At 51.1% G+C, this 24,490-nt stretch overlaps 1 protein-coding gene across 2 annotated transcripts in view; it reads right to left on the bottom strand.

Annotated features, from left to right (window-relative positions):
• Window positions 1-1,624: 1,624 nt before the first annotated feature.
• Window positions 1,625-24,490, bottom strand: part of NDRG3 (NDRG family member 3) — a 68,100-nt gene continuing 45,234 nt past the window's right edge. The window contains exons 5-18 of one of the 2 annotated variants that reach the window (XM_071572674.1): window positions 14,310-14,415; window positions 13,509-13,629; window positions 12,972-13,034; window positions 12,582-12,642; window positions 10,875-10,961; window positions 10,287-10,343; window positions 9,335-9,438; window positions 8,882-8,947; window positions 8,372-8,423; window positions 7,007-7,054; window positions 6,383-6,418; window positions 6,240-6,291; window positions 4,457-4,495; window positions 1,625-3,143 (exon numbers count right to left, since the gene is read on the bottom strand). In XM_071572674.1, coding sequence (XP_071428775.1) covers window positions 2,965-3,143; window positions 4,457-4,495; window positions 6,240-6,291; window positions 6,383-6,418; window positions 7,007-7,054; window positions 8,372-8,423; window positions 8,882-8,947; window positions 9,335-9,438; window positions 10,287-10,343; window positions 10,875-10,961; window positions 12,582-12,642; window positions 12,972-13,034; window positions 13,509-13,629; window positions 14,310-14,415 — 1,071 coding nt within the window. In that variant the 3' untranslated portion in view covers window positions 1,625-2,964. The remainder of the gene's footprint in view (window positions 3,144-4,456; window positions 4,496-6,239; window positions 6,292-6,382; window positions 6,419-7,006; window positions 7,055-8,371; window positions 8,424-8,881; window positions 8,948-9,334; window positions 9,439-10,286; window positions 10,344-10,874; window positions 10,962-12,581; window positions 12,643-12,971; window positions 13,035-13,508; window positions 13,630-14,309; window positions 14,416-24,490) is intronic. The other variant, XM_071572675.1, reaches the window with a different exon arrangement.

The following is a 24,490-nucleotide window of genomic DNA, read 5'->3' as shown; positions in this document are numbered from 1 at the left end:
ATTCCCTGGCTGAGCCCCCTTCACTGGGGCATCCTAGCTCCTGACAGCAGAAAGAGGTCAGGGAAACACTATGCTCTTTTACAGGGACTTACTCCACCCTCCATGCTGCCTCTGGAGGGGTTGGAATACTCACACATCCCTGCCCCACAGCCTACACCCCAGCAGCCAGTCAGGTTCAGGACCCCAGTCCAGGGAAGGCCATTTCTTTGCCTAGATTTGGTAGGTGTTCATGGCACCCAAAAAAACACTGTCCTTTACTAAAAAATAATTTCTCACCTTGTGTTTTGATTTTTTTGCCTAAGAGGAAAAAATTATGTTAAAATAAAATCAAGTTTACTTTTCCTAGTTATCCTTGGGGTAATAGAATCTATGGCAACCATCACTACAGATCTTGCCTTGCTTCTGCCTGTGAGCCACCATGGCAACATCCCTCTCTGCTAAATCACTTCTCTTCCAAATTGCTAAAATCTCATCTACAGATTAACCTGGGCTCCTGGTCCCGGAGCAGCCTGGAGCTTGGAGCTCTCCTGCTCCACATCATCATGAGCAGTACTTGCTGAGCTTGCACCCACCCCTGCTGCTGGATGATTTCCCCTGACTCATTTCCCTGTCATTTCAATATTGTGTTTTCCTTCTTTGTGGCTGTATTTCCATACTGGAACTGGATACAGGACAGTTCCTGAGTGCAGTCTGCTGCTGTGAGGCCCCAGGGCTGCACCCACACCGGCTCCTGTCCTGCACATGGTGCTTTGCATGCAGCACCCACACCCAGACAAGCTGAACTGCCCCCTCTCTGGGGCCAGGTCTCTTTGGGGGTCTCCTGTCTCCTCCACATTCCAACTTCTCTTTTGGCTCATTTAATCCCTTTGTACCTACTCCTCATCCGTTGATGGGGTGTTTTGCCCATTGTTCCCCATTTCTCAACTGCAATTCAGTGTGCAATTCAGGCGAGCACTTCAACTCATTCCTGCCATGACCTCCCCAAAGTCTGAGACAGTCCAGGCTGCAGGATCCCACCCCATGGCACAACTCATGCCCAGAACTGGAACCCTGCTCCAGCCCCATAGGCTCTCCATGGGTTATGGTGACACCTGACAGCGGGAGCAGAAACTGGGTCTGGAAAGCAGTAGGTGAAGCACCAGCTGTGGCATATGCCAGGCTGCTGCCTGTCCCTTCCCTGGGCCCGGCCCTGGGGCAGATGTGCCAACAGACATTCCACTGCCCCCCAAAATGCCCTCTGCCCTCTTGTACCATGGCAGTGGCCTTGTCACAGGTAGCAGGTTAACTCTGTGTCACACTCGTGGAACATGCAGACCAGGGAGGGCAGGTGGCTCTGAGCACTTGCAGCTCTGAGCACTGGCTGGTGGGAGGCGGTTCTTGCCTGTGTTACAGCAAAAGGGTTGTTTTGTCTCCATTCTGGATGTTTCTAGTTGCATTTTGGTAGAGGTCAGCTCTCCAGGACCCTTGGACAGCCTCTGCCAGGGGCCACAGAGCCACCTGGTGCAGGGGTGCCCAGCTGTCTCCCTGCCATGAAGAAGTTTGCTGCTCACAGCAGGAGACACCCAGACTGGCAAACCCACAGGAGTGCAGGCTGTGCCAAGAGAAACACCAGGAGCACACGGGGTAACAATGAGTTAGTTATAGCTTTATTCAATAACTGGTACAAAGTCCCCCTCAGGCAGAGCCTCCCAGTCCCATTCCCTACCTGAAATGGAGCAGAACATGAGCATGACCCTGGCAGGAGCTGCTCCCAGTGGGGCAGGCTGCTTAGCAGTGAGGAAAGGATGTTTTGCCCATCCATCAAGACCTGCAGCAGCCTGACCACTCATCCCTTTTCTCCCATTTTAACACCAGACCCTGGCACACAGCAGGCATCTGCTGCCCACCTTTGGTGACCCAGTCAGGTGTAAAAAGGCAGCAGAATTGTGAATTCCACAAAGACAGGAACTAGTACCTGCACAGAGGTGTTCATTGTTCACCCTTCTGACCTGACTCACAGGAATGTGTGATTGCTGGCTGTCACTTACATTCCTGCCCTCAGGTAACTGCACCCTGTGCAGACTCAGCCCGGGAAGCAGCTGTGGGAGGCAGAGCTGGCAGTGCAGGAGATTCTGGGATCTCCACCTGGCAAGGGGCACTGCTTCCCGTTCCACAATCTGCTCAATGTTAAAGATTCACCTGTGCCGGGGTAGAACAGCGACCACTGCCATTGCATCCTGCCCTTCTGCCGGGTCAGCAAAGGGTTGTGGAGGTGGTCTGGGAGCCAGGGCTGCTGGAGTTTAATCCCTTGTACTTGGTTAATAGTGCACCTTGTTTGTGTAAGTTTACTGCTTAATTGCTTTGCTCTTTCAGGAGGCTCAGGTAAGAAATCACTCTGCTCCTTCTTAACACACACAGATGAGATCAAGACACTATTCCTGACCATTTGTTTTTCTCATGGCTGCCTGGCATGTGGGAACACACAGACCCTCCAGTGCCCCAGGCACAGCTCCAGAGAGAGCATTGCCTGCTCCAATGCCTGGAGTGCCACATCCTTGAGGTCTTGGTCTCCCACGTCCCACTGATGCCATACCAACTGTACCACAAGGGTCCTTTAGCAGAAGCACAACTAGAAAGCAATTCTAAACCTCACAAAGCCACAGAAATTATATTTAAATGAAGAGGGGAGACAATGGCTGTCATCTGGATTGATACACAGCACAGACAGGAGATGGCATCAGCATGTACAGTTACAGGACTTACTAAGACTGCGGAATGTCAACAAGATTTAAAGAGGCCCTGATGCCAAGAGGATACAGAAAGGATCAAAGTAATGCCAAGTACAGACTACCAAGGAGGTGGCTGCTCAGATGGGCATGCACAGGTTAGAGAGAACAGTTAATGCCATGTTAGACGAAATGCTAGTTTCTGAGTGGGTTCAGTGGGGCAAGTGGAGCTGTCTAAATCCAGACAAGGGGCTTCTGCCTAACAGGATACTTCCATGGTTTGAGGTGCAGCCTGCAGGTCAATTCCTTCCGGGGTTCCAGCACTGCCTTCCCCATGGGTGCTGGCGTGGGAGCGGCTGCGGCTGCTCTCGCCGGAGCCCACGCTGGACGAGGAGTGGCTGCGGGAGCGCATCAGCCGCGTCATGCTGGCGGCCGGCACTGCAAGAGAGAGCACAGCGCGGCTCAGCCCGGGGCGAGAGAGAGCACGGCGCGGCTCAGCCCGGGCACTGCCGGCACTGCGAGAGAGAGCACGGCGCGGCTCAGCCCGGGGCAGGGGAGAGAGCACGGCGCGGCTCAGCCCGGGGCAGGGGAGAGAGCACGGCGCGGCTCAGCCCGGGGCGAGAGAGAGCACGGCGCGGCTCAGCCCGGGCACTGCCGGCACTGCGAGAGAGAGCACGGCGCGGCTCAGCCCGGGGCGAGAGAGAGCACGGCGCGGCTCAGCCCGGGGCGAGAGAGAGCACGGCGCGGCTCAGCCCGGGGCAGGGGAGAGCACGGCGCGGCTCAGCCCGGGGCGAGAGAGAGCACGGCGCGGCTCAGCCCGGGGCAGGGGAGAGCACGGCGCGGCTCAGCCCGGGGCAGGGGAGAGCACGGCGCGGCTCAGCCCGGGGCAGGGGAGAGAGCACGGCGCGGCTCAGCCCGGGGCAGGGGAGAGAGCACGGCGCGGCTCAGCCCGGGGCAGGGGAGAGAGCACGGCGCGGCTCAGCCCGGGGCAGGGGAGAGCACGGCGCGGCTCAGCCCGGGGCGAGAGAGAGCACGGCGCGGCTCAGCCCGGGGCAGGGGAGAGCACGGCGCGGCTCAGCCCGGGGCAGGGGAGAGCACGGCGCGGCTCAGCCCGGGGCAGGGGAGAGAGCACGGCGCGGCTCAGCCCGGGGCAGGGGAGAGAGCACGGCGCGGCTCAGCCCGGGGCAGGGGAGAGAGCACGGCGCGGCTCAGCCCGGGGCAGGGGAGAGAGCACGGCGCGGCTCAGCCCGGGGCAGGGGAGAACACGGCGCGGCTCAGCCCGGGCAGCACCGGGCCGGAACCACGGACACTGAACTGGGTGTGGCAAGGTCAGCACACAGAGAGCTGTCCCCCTTGTGAGGAAGAAAACTCGCCCTTGACCGCCAAAATTAAGTCTTGGCACGTCTAAAGCGAGATGTTTAAGGCCTAATTTCAAAAGGTCCAAGGTGAGCAAATGCCAGCAGTGTAACTGATCATTTGCAAGTGCAGTCACGGCCAGTGTCTGTGCAAACCAAGGCAGCTGTGGCATGGGTGACCTTTTGAAAGTCAGTCTCGTCACTCTAGAAAACCACAGAGCTGAAGTCATGCAACAATCAACAAAATACAAATGAAAGGTGGAGACCCATAGCACAGACACGGTACAATGCCCAGCCCACCCACAGCAGGACATGCCGAGACAGAGCAAAGCACCCGCAGGACAGTTCCACTCAGCAAACAGGGCGGGGCCGAGGCGGACGCACGGCTGGAGATACCTGACTCAGTGCTTAGGTGGCTGAGCTGCACATAAGGGACTGGAAACAACATGAGACAAGGAAAGGGATGAATACAGGAAAAAGCCCATTAGTTGTGGTGTATGACTCATGGCTGCACTGCTCCTGGGACCCCCAGTACCTTTGCTCCCCACTCACACACTGTGCTGAATGCTCCCAGGATTTGTAAGAACAGCATCTCAGGGAGACACCAAGCTCACCCAAAAACCCATCGCGGCAGATCTCTTCAGTCCTTAGCTGAAAATTGCAATGTACCTGATGACATTGACTACCCAGTGCACACCCCACATCTGCTCAACAGATGTGTTGTTTCCCTGGGCTATACTGCGTAACCCAGATATGGGACAGAAATTCCTGTCTTTGGGATGACAGAATCAGACTCCTGCTACAAGTCTTCTGCTGTGTCAGCACAAGAAGGTCCAGCTGCTTCAGCCAACATAGAGCAGGCACAGAACAGCCGTTGGAGAACTGGCTTCTGCATTTCTAGCAGTGCCCAGTTGTGATTTGCTTCTCCCTTGTCCTCCCCAAGAGAGCCAGCCTTGATGACCACGCTCCCAAGTGCCCCAGTCTTGCCCACCAAAGCTGGGAAAACTATTCTGGGACTAGCCATTAGTTCTGGAAGGAGAAAATCGCCCCACATCCTTCCTCAGTGCTGCACATCCTCCTGACAAAGAGAGCTGACCCCCAAAGTGCTTCTGAAGTCCTGATGGCAGCACTTGCTGACTTTACTAACATCAGGAACACAAGAGACATGAACGTCGAAATGCTCTCATGTTGTGAGGCTGAGGGACCCTTCTCACACAGCATCTTCCTCTGCAGGATTGGGCTCCTCTGGCCAGCCCTGGAGAACAGGACTGTCCTACACATTCATGGTAACTCTGAGGAAAAGGACAGAACCTTCTGCTGAGCCCTGACCATGAGCTGGCAAAGAACTGCTGGCTGTGTGGAGACCATTGCAAGTGTTACAGCGGCCATGGTGGCCATGCTGAGTGGTTAGCCAGTCGCCCAAACCAACCCCTTCCCTAACTCCAGCTTCTGAAGGTTCATCAGCCACAGAAGGGAACTCCTGGCCCCAGCAGGTGAGACAGGCCTTCTGCTGACATCCCCTGTAGCAAAGCCCTTCTCGGAGGTAAAGCAGCTCTTCTCCTCCAGTTCTGCAGAAACGCCAAGGGCAGGGAGCCGAGCAGCTGTTAGCCTGACACACTCAGGTGACAATGTCTTCTGCCCCCAAGCACAGGGAAGAAGCCATAGGGCAGGGCAAGCACTGGCTCAAAGTACAGCTCTCTCTGTGCTACCTGGGTGTCTCAGAAGTCACCCAGTTCCCTGTTTGACCATTAGAGGGATTCATTCCGGGGTATTGCTCATCCCTGGTGAGAGTCTAAGAGAAGCAGCAACATCTGAGGAGAAAGGGAAGAGCTGTCCCAGCTGTGGGGCTGCACCCCTCCCTCCTTCTGCTTCACAGAAGGTACACACAGAAGAGTAGCTGTTCTTGGGAACACACTTTTCTGGACTGGCACAGAGACAGACTTACAAGGTTTTACCAACACCAGCAACCAAAAAGGAGTCACCAACACATGTCAGGTCACATGACATGCTGAGGCTTGTCAGCACAGTAGTTGATTTTCCAGCATGGATGGATCTCCTGGCAACCACACTAGCTCAGGGGTAGGGACATAGATGCCAGGGGGCTCAGATGGACCAGAAAGGCTGAGTTCCCTTCATGACTACCCTGGCTCCAAACCACAGAAATGTGTTTGCCACTTACTGTAGCCCATTCCCTGCACAAAGTACTTGAAGGCTTCAGTCAGCTTGCCAGGCTGTAGAAACAGAGAAGGGTGGCTTTAGTGCAAGCAGAACAAAGGGCTCTGTACCACACAAATGCCATGGGAGAACCAAGGTGTGTCTCACCTGAACCACCTGGGGCAAGCCCCCGCAGTCGGCCATCTGCAAGAGGGAACAAAAAGCAGGTTGAGCTGTCCCCAGACCACCCCAGCACTGCCCACCCGCCCAGGCTGAGCGTGCCACACCAAGGCTTCCATCACCTCACCTCTGCAGCTGGAGCAAGGCCAGGTGACACCTTCTGGCCCCTGCTGCTGGAGGCCGTGCTACCGGGCGACCTCAGGCCACACTGCAGAAGCCCAGCAGTAACCCTGCACCATCACTGCTTCCCGGCCACTCTGCCCAAACCTGCCACTTTGCACTGCCAGGCAGCAGCTGTCTGGCACACTGCAGGGCATGGGGGAGGGTGAGAAGGACTGGGACAAAGCTGGGAAAAGGGATGGTGCTGCTGCAGAGAGCAGGGCACCTCTGCCAACTCTCAGTGGGTCTTCCCTGCAGGTTGAAGGTGGCCATAAAGCAGGGATTCAGGGACCCCCTGACAAACGCTTCCTCTGGCTCCAAGGAGGAGACAACAGAGCTCTGTACACAAACTTCTTAAAGCCAAATGCATGGAAGGCAAAAACCTAAGTGGAGCTGGGCTTGGCAAAAGCAGTGTCTTTGTGCAGGCCAGAATGATTCTGGAGTAGCACTTGCCTTCAGAAGGGTTGTTTTGGTTGGGTCAAGACGTGAATTACATTCCACCTAGAACAGAAGGAGAGAGGGACATGGTATCACACAGAAAACATGAAGAGTCAGATGTAAAATGCAGGGCAGTTGCACCAGAGGCAGTGGCATTGTCTTCAGCAATGGGAATTTCTCTGGGACCAAGAAGGACTGAGCAAGAAAGCAGAGAGCCTGTAGGAAGAGAACAATGAACAAAAGATTCAAGAAGGAATGGCAGGTGTTCCAGCCAAAGGACCTTGTGGTGACAGATCATAACTTCAAGCAAATCATCCCATTTTTGCAATGTACCATGAAACCCTGGAGCACTTTCTGGGCTCTGACAGCAAGACTGGGAGGGAAGGAGACTTCTGTGCAGTGCAGCCCAAGGGAGATCACTCAGTCCCCTAGCCAGACAAGGAGGCCACTCTTCTCTGTAAGGCTGCTGTAAAGAGGGAATAGGTGGGGGGGCTTATAGGAAAAGCAACTTCAGCAGGGGAGGTTATCATGGGCTAGGAACCTGGGCAGCCAGGTTCCAGACAGGTTGGAGAAGACCCTACCCTGTACCCATGCTGTGGCCAGGAAACAATGGGACTCCTCAGGGATAGTACCTTAGCAAAGTCAAAATTTGCAGACTTTGTTTCAGATTTGCAGATCAAACAGACTGGTGAAAAGGCAATAGGCCATAGCCAGAAAATGCCCTCCATGCACAGCTCTTAGGTCCAAGCTATTGCTTTAAGAGACTCCTACACTATTGCATGGTTTTACACAACTGCTTTTGATCAGAACTCCCTGGTGTCGCCACAGTCACCAGCTGCCAGGGAGGAACATCATCCACCACAAGCACACTGCACTGGGCCATGCCCTATTCATAGCAGTGCTGGGAGGGAACAGGTTATGGGTGTCTGCAGAGGGTAACAGGAAGGAGATGCTTCTTAGTGCTGCCTTCCCGACGATGCAGTGCTTTAGCAGAGCTCTGTGAGACTCCACACCACAGGAACTGGAGTCACATTGGATATTTTTAATCCCCAGATAGCTTCAATGTAACAGCAAGAGAACAGCGATTCATGAGTCGAACCAAACTGCAGGTGAAGGACACACAATCCTGAACAGGGTCGTCTGCAACACCCGTTGAGTGAGGTGCTCATTCAGATCCTGCCATCCTCACCCTGGAGCTGCCCTGAGGGCTGTTTAGTCTCCTGAGCCTCAGCTCTACCATGAGTAGTTGAGAGACTAGAAAAGAGCTTGGGACCAAGAGCCACTGCCTGTGACTAGTTCTGGGCAAGGTGAAAGCTCTGCAGGGTTGCTGAGTGACCTGTGAGGTGATGTGAGGAGAGGAGAGCATTCATGGATACGCACCACTGCTTCCACAGCGGGGGAGTTGTCACCAACAACGAGCAAGGCAGGGCACCTGGGCAAAAACCAAAGCAGAGATGTTACTCACAGTTGCATCAAAGGGATTTCTGAGAAGGTTGAGCACTGTGAACCAATAGCCTCATGAAAAGTTTTCAAAAAAAAGCTCAGCAGAATCCCTGCCTGCCACCACACTTTGGCATTTTGTAACACCAAAATATTCTCCAGGGCTTGCACACGCACCCAACCCAATGCTGTCCCAACTGCCACTGCTGTTGCACACACGTGCCTCTGACCCTGCCTCCTAGAGAATCTCGGCATGTTCTTAATGAAGGCTTCCAGACACTGCTCTGCCCCACTGCAGACAACAGTCCTGCCCCACAGCCCAGCACTGTCCTACACAGGCTTCCAAGTACTTAGGCCTGGTGGGGTTCTTGCTGAGAAGCAACAACTTCTTTTCTGCTGAAGGGACTGCACAGCCACTAACTTAAGACAGGCTGATTCAGAGCAACTTACTTGAGTGTTTTTGCAGTTGTTTCATTGACACCAACAACTGGTCTCTCAATTTCCAGGTCTCTACGACTGAAAGATAGAACAATTCTCCATCAAATCTGCAGAGGAAACTGGTTATCATAGGAGCACACAAAGTTCAACCATGAGTACTGGATCCACCAACCAGGCAACAGGTTATCACCCCCTGTGTCATGCCATGAGCAAGAGCCCTTGCATTCATCCCCAGCAAACAGGATCTGTGCTCTCCTGGTATTGCCTGCATGCCCAGAGGGGATCTGTGGAGGTGTGACAGGATCTGTGGGCACACTAGAGGGCTGGGCTTGGCTCAGGATAACAGCTGAAGACTAGGACAAAGGTTCCCCTGACATAATATTCAGTAGGATAATACATATGGCAGCAAATCTAATGAGCAGGGAAGTATGTGAGCACTCTGCCAGGAAAAAAGGTATCCCATACCTGTTGTATGAGGTGAGGAACAGCTGAAGGTTATCTTGGTTAATGTCCTGTGCAATATGAAGCCTGTATGTTTGGATCAAATCTAGATTTGCCTGCAGTTCTTCCTGTACAAAAGCAGAATTGAAAGACAGGACACAATATTTTTCACAAGTAAAGGATCAATAGTCATAAAAATACTGAAGCATTAAGTGCCTCCATACACGTCACTCCCTGTGAGTAGTGGCACAGAGGGCAGCAACTTCAAAGTGCATCAGTCCCCAGGAGACATGAGGTGTTTGTGTGACATGCCTGGTACCTGCCATGCTTTGGTAATGTGACTACAGTTTTACAGCTGACAGTGTCCAACTGCTGCAAGAGTACTGGTATCCTGAGATGGGATAAGTTAACTCCCAAGCCTTACTAATGCTTACACAATACAAATTACTCTGGGTTAGGAAGGTTTTTCACTTATGCTTAATGTTAAAAAAGCAAAGCTTTATAGGTAAGCAGCAAGATCAGGACCAAAGGAAAGTTCAATCCCAGCACCCAGTTGCCAGAAGAAACTGCATTCTTAGAAAGACAGAGAGAGCAGGGAATGCAAGGAAGCACTCCTTACAGTGCTGATGTATTGCAGGAGGGCTCTACCCGAAGTTCAAAGGCTTCCATGCTGGCTACAGAGAACTAGCTGCCACTTGTTTCTGCAGGCAGTGGCCAGGGTACCACAAAGGAATTCTACCACTAGTATGTGGGACACTACTGCCTTAACATGCCTGGAGACAGTCAGGGCAAGAGTGAGGATGTGTGTGCTCCCCACAGCATGCAAACCCCGACATGAGAGTGACACACAGAGAAGATGGTACTACCTGTGGCAACCCTTAGCTGATGGACCAGCACTTTTGGGGGCAGGTATGTACAGAAGTTATAGCTCCATGTACAGTTACATGGGCAACAGTAACACCTGCTGGGTACTCACGTGGCCAAAATGATGTGCCAAGACAATATCCACTATGTTGGTTGTCCAGCCTGAAAACTGAAGAGCGACCATGAATGAGGAGGAGGGAGAATAACTGGGAAATGCAGATTCATTACACATTGCAAAGCTACTCCTCAGATCAAAGAAAATAACAAAGAAACTATTCAAGTGATTTTTGAAGCAAGTGCCTGAAGTGTGGGACGAGCACGCAAAGCTTCAAAGAAACGTGCACGCACAACACAGCTCTCCAGAAACTTGGACTCTAAATAACTGCATGGGGCCAGAATAATTAAGAGATCCATACAATCTCAATCCATGAAGCCTGCAAGCAGGTGTACTGAGTCAGAGGAAAGCTGAGTGCTTTACAGCCACTCACCTCCAAGCAGTTCAGCTGCATCTCTCATTCACATATGACCACCCCTGCTCCTAATGGCCAAGGCCATGCTACACCCAGACTGAGAAGGCAGCGGGGGCAGAAATGGGATGCACAGCTCTTGCCAGAAATGGATATTCTGTCATTTTGCTTACTCTACACAGTGTTCATTAAGTGCTGTGGACAGCAGATGGTGTAGGGAAGCAGAATCTCACCTTGGATGCTGCCCAGTCAATCCATCCCTTTGCACATGGATCAACATTAATAAGAACGAGTCCCTCCACCAGGTCGGGGTGGCTGAGCTGTGGGGAGAGAGCACAGGCACACTCAGCAGGATCCTTCAGCCCACACAGGGGTCAATGGCTGGTGCAGCAGCTGGAAAGCTTCTTGCTAAAGGTGCAAGACAGAGTAAAATGCAGACAAAGCAGGGGGCTCCGCTGTGCCGGGCAGCCAGTGGCTCCCAGCCAGACTGGACTTGAGTCAGTTGTGGCACTGAGGGACTGACTGCTCCACAGCACCTGCAGCCTTGGCAGTGCCTCTGGTGACCTGTGCACCCTGGCAACTGCAGGGCCTGCTGAGCCCTCTGCGGCACAGGGCTGGGAGCAGTGACCCTCTGCTTCAATCCTGCACCTCTGTGAAAAACCTGGACAAGCTCCTGTGCCCGGAAAGCACCTCATTCCACTCCTCACAGAAAGCAGCAGCCTCCCAGAGGAGTTGGGGCAAATGGCAAAGGAGATGGTGCCGAGGCTCCCAAGTCTCTGCAGCCTGGGCAGCTTGAGCTGCAGGGGCACCTGCTCACCAGACAGCACCCCTGCTGCCCCCCAGCCTGCAAACACCCCTAGCTCTGCTCCATCCTGGCACCACCAAACCCCTGCAGTGTAACTCAGGCTGTGTGGGTACAAAGCGCTTATGAGAACTGCTTGCAAACACAAACCCAGCAATCTAACACAACCAGCCACCTTGGAGCTCTGGGCTTCCTCCAAGGCTGAAATTCTATGGCAGTTCTCCTGCTCCATTGTACAGATTGGTGAAGCAGAAGGAAACACCTCTGTGCTCTGCAGGAAACTGCCTACAGCCCAGGGAGCACGGCAAGGGCTTTGTGGTTCTTCACTGTGCTGAGCACAAAGGCTGATTTGAAAGAGCTCCTCTTTAGCAAGGCTGAAAACTACACAAGATACAGAAAGCAGGGAACAGCCTCACCAGTGCCTCACACTGACCCAGACTCAACCCTGACTAGAGGCAATGGGAAGCAGAGAACTTTGTATAGAAGTGGCAGCTGCCCAGCCCAGTGGCTTTAAGAAACAATAATGGCTTAAACAATTGACAACTCTCTGCACTCAACAACGTAAAGCCAATTTTACTAAAATATCAGATTTCTGGGGCTTTTTTAACACTATCTCTGAAAGACTCAAGCAAATTCCTGGGCTGCTAAATGATGCCCACTGATTTCACATAAACACTCCACTAGAGAGAAATGTGTAAGCAGGTACTAAGATAAAGGCAGCACAGTCTTATGTATGAGTGGAGTACAAAATCTGCTTCCTGCCCATGACAAAGCTCATTCCTCATCAGCACTGGTTTGCAGCACACCAGAACATCAATTCTTTGGTGTCACAAACACTGGACACAGCACACAGTGATGCAACTAGCCTTTGTGAAGGCTCCAGGCTGGCTATTCCTAGCAGTCAGAATGGGCTCTGATGACTCAAAGGCATCACATTACAATCTTTCCACACCTGGCATAGCTTCAGAGTAACCCTGACTGCTCCAACATAACCATCTGGACGGAGGAAGCTCTCCCACGGCCCCCTGCAGCCCTGCTGTAATTACTGACTGCTCCTCTGCCCGTGGCCCACACGCTGTCTGTGTGATCAGTGAGGGCCACAGCTCACGTGAGTCACGAGCAATGAAGAGATACTTACTGCACACCTGCTGAGGACATAAGCGCCAGCTCCCAGGCCAATCCCAATGAAGCTTTTCAGGCTGAAATACAGGCATTTCACAATCAACAAGACTAACTTAGCTCAGCTGAAGCATCCCTAGTGGCAAAGCCATTCCCCTCTCTGCATCCAGCTGTGCACTTATGGCTCGTTTTCAAAACGATCCAGCAATGATGCAGCAGCCATAAATAGCCTCATGTAGCAGACAGTGTTCCCAGCATAGAACCAGACAGGGTCACACTGGCTGGGAGGTGCTCAGGCCTCTTGGTCTCAGGCCTCAGTGAGCTCATCAGACGTGGCAAGCACAGGCAGAGGCAGGTGCTGGAATGGCTGTATCCAGCTGGCTCACCCCATTTCCTCTCAGAGACTTACTTCAGGTATGTCAGAACAGCAGGTAACATTTCAGCCAGTTCATCCATACTGGGGTACTGGTACCTGAAAACCAAGAGAGCATCTGTAAATACAACTCGACAGGGGTTACCTTCCAGTTCTACCCACGGTAGGAGGGACAAGGAACATCTGACAAGCATGTGCACTGCAATGATATTGTGGGTTCCAGCTGACTGTGTGGATCCGAACTCTCAGGACAAGACTAACAGAGCTCTGGTCTTTTGGGCAGTCAGACTTCTGTGGCAGGATGGACAGATGAAATGACAGCTTAAATTCAGTATGCTGAGCTCATGCTCAAGTCAGAGAGCTGGCACCAGACTTACCACTAGTGAGGGCTTTACCCATGTCTTAGTAATTAGAAAGTCCCCTGACTGCCCCTTGGGAGGCCTCCTCATCTTGCCCTTTTCTCTGCTCCTGAGAGCTGCCTCCCACCACACTCAGCCTGACAGTCCCAGCTGGCTCCACCTGGCTGCTACCTCAGTCCAGACTGAACAACACAGGGCTCTGCAGAGATCTTACCCGGACGGGAATGGGGGGGCTCCCTCCTGCTGCCCTGGTGCATCCACGTGACACACAGCAAAATGCTGAGTAATCTCTTGCATGTCTTCAAAGTTAAAGAATGCATTAAAACAGGATTTGTCTGCAACAACAGAAAGAAATGAGAAATTTCCTCAAGTTATATTGCAATCCAGCCTCCAAACATCATGGCACACACCTGCAGGAGCTCAAGCCCCCACTGAGCCTGTGGGGCAGGGGGTGCTGCATGGTGTGTGCTGCTGTGCCCCAAAATGCAAGGCAGCAGCAAGTCCCAGCAAAGGCACTGCCACAAAGGGAAGGCAGGCAGACAAACAGCAGTCCAGCCTGTGTGTCCCAGACAGCAGGGCCATGCAGCACCTGGGGACTCACAGGACACACAGAGCAGCACCTGTGTGAATGCAACAGTGCCTGCCAGGTGGGAAGATGTGTCAAAAGAGCAACTGAACTGGCTGGAATGTTACACTACTTCTGAAGCCTTGGAGATGGGACTCGCTCACGTGCCCAGCACCCAGGGAAAGGATGCCCTATCACATAGTGTAACAGGTCAGCCAGAGCATTACAGGGTGTTGGGTGGGCCTATTTCCACCTTGGCCCTACCTTTCCAAGGCTGTTGGAATGGATGGGGTGTGCCACATGCTCTCTCTCCCTTCCTCTCTCCTGCAGACCTTTATCTTTTCACCCTGGAATGACCTCAGTTCCAGGTCTGGCCTGCTGCTCCCCACACTCAAAAGCAAATACCACAAACAATCACTTTTTCAGGGTCCTGGGAATGCAAGGGCTTACGGTTGAGGCCAATGTCATGGTATGTGAGGATGACAGGTCTGTTCCCCTTGGGTGTGCCTCGCATGGTGACATGAACCACTCCGAAAGCTGTCTCAATGTCATGTTCCTGCAGAGAGAGAAGAAGGAGCCTCAGTGTTATGTGTGCTGCCTGCACCACAGGGAACCCTGACTGAAGGTGAGTAGCAAGGGCCTCATCCCCAGCTGAACACTGCTCTCCTACCCACAGGAAAGCTCTCGCAATCACAGAATGGTTTGGGTTGGAAGGGACCTTAAACACCAACTCATTCCTGGCCACATGCAGGCACACATTCCACTAGACCTGGCCGCTCCATGGCCTGTCCAGCCTGGACAATCTGCAACCCTACCAAAATGTCTCTGTCCAGTCTCCCTGTCCAACCACTGCCCACAGCAGGTTGCTTTTGTTCAGATGTTCAAAGGCTCAGGGCCTGCATCTTCCCCTAAGCAAGATCTGATTTCAGTGGCTTTCAGTGATGTTGCTGCACTGTAGCAGGAGCTGGGTGTAACACATCTCTAGGGGCTCATGGTATCATGAATGCAGCACCATTCCCACAGCCAAGCCCTCTCTGCCCAGCTGGCATCCCTCTCTCTAGCCACAGCCCTGGGATCCCCCTGTCTGTGGGCAGGCTGCTGGGAGGGCACACGACAATGACCATGTGCCAGGGTGTTCTGGAAACAGCACAACACAGAGCAGGCAAATGGCACAGCAAAGGACCCAGGCTGCAGATCCCATCACTGCCTACCTGTGAGGCTGCTCCCATCCACATGGGAGCGAGTGGCAGCTTTACTTTTCAACAGCAAAAATGAAATGAAGAGCCAGACCCACACAGATCTGTTCTCTCAGGCTGCCTTTTGACTGCAGCCCCACCTTGGCCATTTGGCCAAGACCCCTCAGCTCTTGCCCACACTGCTGCCTTAGTGTCTGCTGACTTGTATCCCAGGGAAGGCTGAGAACTGCACCTCAAGCAAACACTTTTTCCCATGATACCAGGTTTGGCAGTGTGACTGTGAATCGCCCCAGGTGCCTCTGGCAGCCGGCACCAGTATGGAAGGTTATGCTGGTCTCAGTGGAGCAGTTTAATGACCTGTTTCATGGCTAATTGCCAGCTAAACCATGTCTTTTCCCAAATATCAAGGGCTGTTTGCATTGTGCCTTGCGTCAGACAGCAAGAGGAGCACAAAGGCTCTGGGTACCCCTTCAGGATTAATCTGGTGCAGAAACAAGCCCCAGCCTCCTAATGACAAACATAGAAGTGCCCACAAGTTGAACTAAAATAGCTGCAAACACAGTTAGACAAACACTGATCTGGGATAACTAAGGACTTTGGCAAAGCTGTGGAGATGGCAGGAAGGCTGGGTACACAATATCATCTGTAGGTCCCTTCTCTCATCTACAAAAATCAAAAGAGAGCCATGGTCTGACTTTTACACTACAAAACCTACCAATTATTTTCTTGATATTAAAACAGCATCTGCCTAGGAAAAAGCCTCATGGTTCACCCTAAAGACAGGACATGACAACCTCAAAAATATGTTTTATTAATTTACATAAAGTGAAATATTTTCTTGAAACAGTAATTTCCAATAACCTGAAAGTAATTAAACCAAATACAGGACTGGTCAGAGCACCTGACTTGCAGCACATCAGAAATCCATTCCACCCCCCCTTTCTGAGCACTCTGAAGGCTGGTTGTGAGCCAGACTGATTTAGTTCTTGCAGTGAAAGACTATCTTTCCCTAGACATGCTTCTTTTCAAGGCCTCTCCCCTTCCACCAGAACTATGGCAGCAGGAGGAAGCTGCCACATCTAAATCACCTGAGGTAGTCTGAAGCCTTCTTGAGCTTGGCTTTGAAGGATGACCAGCCACCCTGACTGTCCCTGTCCTCTGGCTGGGGCTGGGTTTTACCCGCATGAAGCTGCGTGGGGTGCACATGCAGAGGCTGCAGTACCTCCCTCCAGGGGAGCAGAGACCTGTCTGCAGGTGAGGTTACCCAGTCTGATGCTCACGTGGTCGCCCTTTCCTCAGGAGGGGCAGTGGAGGCAGGAAAGGCCTGGTCTGTGTGTGCCAAGTGTGTGTCCGTTGCAGGACTGCCTGCCCCCACAGCAAGGCTGCACAAGGCAGCCCAGGGCACAGCCCCCACTTCCTGAGCCTCCAGAAAACCTGCAGCTCTGGGGGCTGCTCTGCCGAGCTGGCAAAGCCCTGCACTGCTGTAGGATGTGCTGTGCAGCCGCAGCAATGGCCCCAGCAACCCAAGCCTGCCACTGTTAACAAGGCCTTTAACAATAAAGTGGCAACTTTTGGAGAAGGCCAAGAGTGGTGACTGGCAGTGCCAGTGGCTGGAATGGTGGACCGCAGCAAACTCATGGAAGACCTCAGTGAATGCCAAAGCAGCCAGAGCTGGCAGCCCCCACCTGCGCTCCCCTGTGCCTCCAAGCTCAACACTGCCATTGAGGGCAGGTCCTGCCATTAACAGCAGGTCTCTCTGCCAGCTCTGGCACTTGCTGGTCTCTTCCATAAGCAGCTTTAATTCACTGATCTGGCAGGGAACTATCCAGTTGCCTTTTTCTCTTTTTTTAATCTTACTTTGTTAGACTTCTGCCAGGTCAGTGAGGTAAGAAGCTCACAGAGAGGTCTGGCAAATTGTAGTTGTGGCTCAGAGCCCAAGGGGAGTGCCTGGGGTGGCAGAAGGAACAAGCCTGCTCTGAACACGAGCCTGGTTAAACTGACTCGACTCTGGAAGCTGCACCTGCAGAGGACTAGGGAGGGTCTGTGGGCAGCAGCAAGAGGTCAGCTATCAAACAAAAGCACAAAACCTACACAGAGGCAACAGTGACAAAAGCACAGAAAGCTGCAAAAGAACTGGTGATATTTTAAAAAGTCTGAAAAACAGTCTTCTGGAATTACACTCAAACCCACTGCTCAGTTCACACATGCTTTCACTCAGTAAGCTACAGGACAAGGTACTAGCAACTAACACCCTCTTCCCTTCACAGCCTCTGTCACACTGCAGCACCCTGCATTTCCATTTTCTGAAGCTGAGCTTGGGTCTCAGCTCTCTAGTGGGGAAGCAAAAGAGTTTCCTTGAGCTAATGATTAATCCTTGTTCTCCTTTGCAAACTGTAAACTGCGATTTGGGGAAATGAGACAGTTTGTTGAGAAGGGGTTTTTCATACCCCCACTGCACACCAGCCCAATCTGAAGGAGACTCCCCTTGCTCCTCCTTCAGTCACATTAGTGATTCAAATACAGGGAATGTCCACTGAAAATGAAAGCAACATGAGAAACTCCATCTTTAGAGAAATCTCAGCAAGTAGAACTTTAAAAGATTTAAGATGCTAAATCTCCAGACTTCTTACTCTGCCCGGCATCGAGACAATACCTCAGACTGGGAGTGCTTAAGGTTATTTCTTATTTCCCATTGCTAGTTTCCAGGCAGGGTGGAAATTGTCCTCCTGGGAAGAAGCTCCCCTCCTCTGGTTAAAGTGTTTTACTTTTCAAAGGCTTTTTCCAAGCTCCACAAAGTAAGCAGCAGCCACTACAGCTGAGATAAGGGTTTATACCTTCACTTTTTCAGTTACACATCAGCTATCTTTCTCATGATTACCTGAAGACATAAGACTGAATTTTACCCCCAACTTCCCTACAGCTAATCAGTAGGGAATCAGTTCTTCCAGTGAACTTTATTTTCTCTGAAGCTTTGCCCTCTAGCTTTAGGGCTTTTGTCTTGACTTCTAAATGCAAAGGACAAAATCATTTTCAGATGTCACACAATTAGAGCAACACAACTCCCCTACCGCTGCTTGTCTCCACAACAGCTCTGCCATGTCTCAAAGCCACAGAACAGTGCAAGACAGTGGCTTAAAAAACAGCTCAGGTATCACACTTCAGATGACAATGACAGTCTCCACTCCAATAAAATACAACCACTACCTGGCACCACCCCCCAAAGTTATTATTTCGCTACCTTATTACTGGCCTCGCTCCCAAGCATGGAGCAGAATCACCCACTTGGAGCAGGCACTGGAGCACCCAGGGAGGGAGCAGCAGCTTTGCAGGCTGCCCCTTCTGTCCCTGCCAAACATGCTTCCTTCCTGTCCTTTTCACAGCCACCCTGCCCAGCCCCAGCCTGCCTGTGTCACACTGTCCCTGCCCTCAGCACACCACCCAACTCCACAGCTCTGCATGCCTTCTCCTCCTGTTTGCCCATTGCTCACATAGAAATGTTGTGTTGGCAGATATCAGACACCTGGACTCTGGCACGCTTGGGCTCTCTCTGGCTCTGCTCAGGCCAGCTTTGACACGTCGCATCAGTGTACCCTGAACAGAGACTCAGGGGGTGTTACCTTGCATCTGTCTAATTCCACAATGTTGATCTGGTCTAGTGCAGGGAAGCAGTGATAGGAGAAGGCAGGTGGAAAAACACGGCCAGGAGACTGTCAGATTTTTACAAACCTGCAGTCTGCAAAATAGGGGAGGAGATGAATGTGAGAGATCATGATCTGCACTTGTGTTTTGAAGAGTTTGATAAAATTTAATTTTCACTTAGGAACTGGAAACTTTATCAGAGGTTTTTCTGAAGAGATTTTATCTCCTGCCTTTATTTGTACATGAGGAGAAGAATCATCAGCAGCTGCAGCCACCCTGCTGCACTGGGGCGAGAGCAGGGCTGGACAGCAGGCAGGGCTGTGCCACACACACCGGCCAGGGCAGGGCACCAGCACCAGGCCTGGGCAGGAGGCTGCAATCGACCTGCTCACAGAAGCTGGGAGTCACAGCCTCAAAAACCAGCCGTGCCTCCAGTGCACGAATGAGAGTGATGCTGGAGGAAGATCAGCAGGCATGGAGACCAGCTGTAGCTGCAGCCTGCTGGGCTGACTTAAAGGAGAGTGCTTGTGGAAAAGCATGTAGTGATACTTTCTCAAACACATGCATTGTGTAACAATTTCCCTTAATTTTCCCACCTTCCAACAATCTTTAGGTCCAATGAGACTTCCTGAACTGCACGTGTGGTCTTTGACCTGAGAACCAGGCCTCCACCCCTTGCTACTTGAGCCTTTGGCACCTGCCTCCCCCTGTGACCAGAAAAGGTTAACACTATGTATGGTAAAGAACCACTTAATTCCCCACCTTGTATATGCTGATTTTACACAGGATCTCCTAGCCCAGAAGCTGGAGAGCACCTGAGCCCATTTCCACAATTGGCAGAAGTGATGCTGTAACAGCTCACTGTGACTCCCTCCCTGTGCTGAGGAGCTTGGGGCTCCGGGGCCAGCCCTGGCACACAGCTCACTCCTGGCCACACCGCTGCTCTCAGCTCTGTCCTTGCTGGGCCAAGGGGAGGCTGGCAGGACGTGGGTGCATGTGGCAGCACAGTGAGGCTGCTTTGTTCTCTGCTCCTGATGAACAAGGATTGATTTGCTTTGCTGAAAGCCACGAGCCCCACGCTGACATTGTCAGTCATCGCTTGCAATGTTAAGGTCTTTTGCCTCTGGGTTATGATCAGCCCTGAGCCCTTGATTCCATATTCTGCTGTAGGAAGGTTTCAGTCAATGTGTAGCACCCTTTGTTTACCCAAAGGCAGACAAATGTTGCCACCACACCTTTCATCACTTTTTCCAGATCATTGAAGAATATATTCAAGCAGTGCAGGTCCCAGCACAGGTCTCCAGGGTGCTCAAGTGATCTCAAACAACTGTGAAAACAAATGCTGGATTCTTTTAAATCAGTATTTCACCCATGAATGGACCTCTCCTCTGACCTCATGGCCTCCCAAGTCCCTTAAGACATCTGTCTTATGACTCCTTTTGGTAAGAGGTCTTGTCTTTTGGAAATCCAAGTTGGCTGCATCAACTGAATTCTCTTTATTTGTAGCACTACTGACTCTTTCAAAGAATTTCAACAGCTCAGCAAAGCAGGACTTCTTCCCCTTACAAAACCTACACTGATCCTTCCCCAGTATTTATCAGTGTAATTCATCCACCACACTCTGCTAGTTTTATCAGTCTGTCTGGTATAGCTTGTCAGAGAATTCCCAGAATTCCTTTGGGATCTGCCTTACAAACTGCCTGGCAGGGGAAGCACTGGGCACCATGGCAGCTTCAACAGAGGAATGGAACTCAACACCTCAACTATTTCATCCTTAAACTCATTTAAAACTCTTCCATTCTTCCAGTTCATAAACATTATGCAATACTATAAAATGCTAAAAAATGCAGAAATATTATCTTCTGTACTGTCCCTGCAGCAAGCATTGTGGTTTAAGGCAGGGTCTGCACTGACTCCCCACAATCAACAAATCAGCACAGTACCCTCTGTGAGCTGCTCTGTGTCAAGTTTGCATGCAGAAGAAAATAAATTTAGTTTTTCTGCTGTGGCTAGATCTTCCCTGAGCCCTCTTTCCAGAGCCTGGGAAGTCAACAGCACTCTGCAAATCCCACGTGGTTCCATTTTGATAGATCTGAAATAGGATGGGTTTTTTTGCTTTGCAAATAATCTCTCACAATCCCCTTCTGCCTTAGTTCTGTTCATACATTTAATCTGCTGGAGCTTATAACCTTTTCCATTTTCTCTAGCTTTTTGAAAACTGCTTTTTGTGTTCAGTAGCCTCCTTGCCCTCCTGTTTGTCATGCTGGCTTTCTGGCACCATGCCTCATCTCTGCTGTCATGGATGGTGGGCACTTGCTCTCCACTCAGTTTATGTTAAATAATCTTCTCCATTTCTGTGCAGTTCTTGTTTTGAACTTTGAATGCAGAACAGTGAACTCTTCTATAGTTTGGTGGTAGTTTTTTTAATATCTTTTCTTCGAGTATGTCAATCTGGAACACATTATGGCTCCCATCACAGAGCAGCTCTTGGAAGGCACAGAATATCATTTCTCTGCCCTTGTCAGAATCACATGAATGATGTCTTTTCCTACCTCAGGACTTCCTAACCTGTTGCTCCACAGAAGTCTGTGGCTCAAACACAGTGCTGGTGCCACATAATGGCTGCCACTTAGATTAGCTGACCTGATGATGAAGTGCTGTTGAAAAGAGTCCTTCTCCTGTCCTTCTGCCCTGCCCCATGTCCAGAGAGCTGCTGGGCTCATGGAAAACTGCAAGCAGGAGTACAAGGTTGGGTTCCCTGCCCCACTACGTCAGGAAACCAAAGTAACTGACCCTGTGGCCACAGGATGTCTCATTCAGGTGGAAGGTGAGCAGTGCAAGCCCACATGTGTTGGCAGAGGCACTGCCTTGCCTTAGCTGGACTGGTAAGATACACTTTCATGTCGGCTTGAGCAGAAGAACAGGTAGTGGCCACCAAAGAAAGGCCACCTATGCTACTGACCATCTCTGAAAGCCCTGCAATTTTTCCTATAATCTTTATGGTGCCAGCTCCTGAGAATCTCTGCTCTTGGTCAAAGAGCCCTGCACTAAAGAAAATGAAATGTGTGTGAACCATAAAGTCTCAGATAGTGGAAGATGACAAAACGCAACCCAACAGCAAATTCAAAACATCTGAGATCAAATCCAAGCAGGAACTGTTGGGAAGTATTTTTGCTGGAGATTGGCAGAAGGTCAGACAAGGCTGGGACATTATCCTCTATGCCCTTAACATCTCTGAATGCTTCTTAAACTGAGGAGGAAAACCCACATTCGACTATGACTGCCAAAGGCTAAATCTACCGTGGGACTGATTGTGGGAAGAAGTGGGCACACGGAGGGCAAATGGTTCCAATGTAGGACCCAGCTCTGACTGCCACCCTCTGCCTTTGGCCAGAGGGGGAAGCAGTGACAGTGCCACTGACAGGTGGCACCTGTTAAAGAATCTGGTTGAGCTCTGGGGGCAGAAGCCGAGGCAAGAGGCCTGAACTGCTGGCCCTTTGCCTAACGAAGGGCACAGGGACCAGTGGCCCAGTGAGGGGATCAAACACTTGGAGACACAACTAGAGATGGAAGACCCCCCAGACCTTCCTCCACTTGGACTGTGAGGGTGTGAAAGCCCTCTGTTTGGGTTCCCTCCTCAGAGGCATCAGCTCCAGCGGTTATTTTGCTGGGTTTTTATTTAGTTATTGCACCATGATTCAATTATTTCAAGGCTCTGGATGTCTGGCACTCTGCAATGGAAACCTGGAGTGAAGCCAGCACAGAAACCTGGTCTGTGAGTGGGGTGGGGGAGCAGCAGCTCAGGTGGTGTCAGAGTGCCTTCTGGAATGGCTCCTGGATGGTTGGACAGAGACGTTTCCTTAACATCACCGAAAATTTCCCATATTCAGACAAAACATTCTGAGTGAAAGAGTGAGGCATCCAACAGCAGCTCTAAAGGTGCTGATGCCTTGAGGTCCAGAAACTCCCAGGCAGCAGACAGAGGCATCTGGGTGCCAGACCACAGCACTCCAAATTCCAGCCACATTTTTTCAGGCCCAGGTCAGAGTGTGATCCAGTGCTTAAGTTTTAAAACTTATTAAAGATTGAAGTAAACCATTTGTTTCACACTGGGAATTCTTAATGGTGAGAATTCATAATACCAGTGCTTTTCATGACTAATTTATTAAGCTTCTTTTTTGGCATTAACAAATGACTTTCACTCCCAATGTGAAGCTGCTCTAAGTTCAAAATTAATTCCTTGGAAAAACTGAGAATTGATTTAATTTGGAGACTGACAACAAAGAAAACATTAAAATGTGGCAGAACACAGAGCAACGAGGTGTCTATTGCTTGCATTTTGCTGAAGCTTGTTGAACGTCTGTGCTAGCAGAGGGTTAGAAACATCCCCCAAAAAACTTCCAGCTTAAGCACATTCAGCTCCTGGAGCACATAAGGCAAAGAAAACTGCCTCTGCCACTTTGCTGTAAGGTGGGGGAGATGCAGGTTACTCAAGGCAGGCTCTCCCCTTTTTCAGTGACTGGCTATGGCTATTATTTACTTTACATCATCCTTCCCAGTCTTGGCAAAGGTGAAAAATTGCATCATGCTTCTAGGGCAAGCTATCCCAGCTATTAACTGCAGAGAGATTAAAGCAGAGATTACATTGTCTTGCTCTCAGCAACAGCTGCCCTCAAATTTCTACACATTACTAAACCAACATCATAAAGTATGCCTGTAAGATAAAAAATATTTTAAGACTGCAAACCATCACCACCTGGTAACTCTTACCATTATAGTATTGCCAACCCTAAGGCAGTTGGAGGTGCTTCCCACCCCCTCTATGTGCAAAGCTATTTTGGAAACAGTGCAGCTGAAGGAGATGGCAGCATGGGAAGCAAGGCCAAATCAGATCTAAGGCAACACCTCAAAGTAAATTGTTCATTTCCATACAGAGCAGAAATTCATTAATAGAAAACACAATATGATCTATGTAAGCAGGCCTTGGTTTCTGTACTCTGTGTAATTGCATTAAGTCTTACATTAGAGAAATTTTGGGTGAGAATTGAGAGCAGCAGTGGAACGAGATACTCAATCTGCCCACACAAACTCAAGAGCACCAGGAGACAAAGGTGCTGGTGTTGCTGCATATACAAACAAGCATTTGTGTGTGCCTGATCCAAAGGAAGGGGAAAGTGAAGGACAGAGCAGGTGTCTCTCTGTGACCCCTGCTAATGTTTTGTGTCAGCCAGCAAGAAATAGCAAGTCACTTCCAAACACAGATTCTGCCAGAGAACAGACACTGGCTGCTCTGCAGGAAGTCAGTCCAGTGAGCTCAACAGCAGCATGGCTGTACTGGGTCTGGCTGAGCCCGAATTTATTTTCCCATAGCAGCCCTTGCAGTGCTGTGCTCTGCACTGCCAGCGAGAGAAGTGTTGATAACAACTCTGTTATGTCTACTGCTGAGGGCAGCGCTGTAACGTCCTTCCTTCAGTCAGGGCCGAGATCCTGGGAGGGGATATAGGAAGGCCAGCTGACCCACAGTGACCAAGGAGATATTCCATACCATATGATGTCAACCCAGATATCAAACTGAGGCAAGCAGCCGGAAGGAGGCATTCAGTGCCTGGCGATGGCTGCTTGGTGCCAAGCACTGCGAGTGCTGGAGCTCTGCTTCCCAGAGGGGTGGCTGCCCATGCTGCTTGTGGAAGGCAGAGACTGACTGCTGGCCTCTGTTTGGGGTGTGTGCACACTGCTTTAGTTTGCTTCTTTTTGCATAAATATAAACTGCCTATATCATAACCCACTGTTCATGCT

This window comes from Pithys albifrons, chromosome 18 (genome assembly GCF_047495875.1).
Source record: "Pithys albifrons albifrons isolate INPA30051 chromosome 18, PitAlb_v1, whole genome shotgun sequence".
NCBI lineage: Eukaryota > Metazoa > Chordata > Aves > Passeriformes > Thamnophilidae > Pithys > Pithys albifrons.
This window is presented reverse-complemented; position numbering and strand designations above follow the sequence as displayed.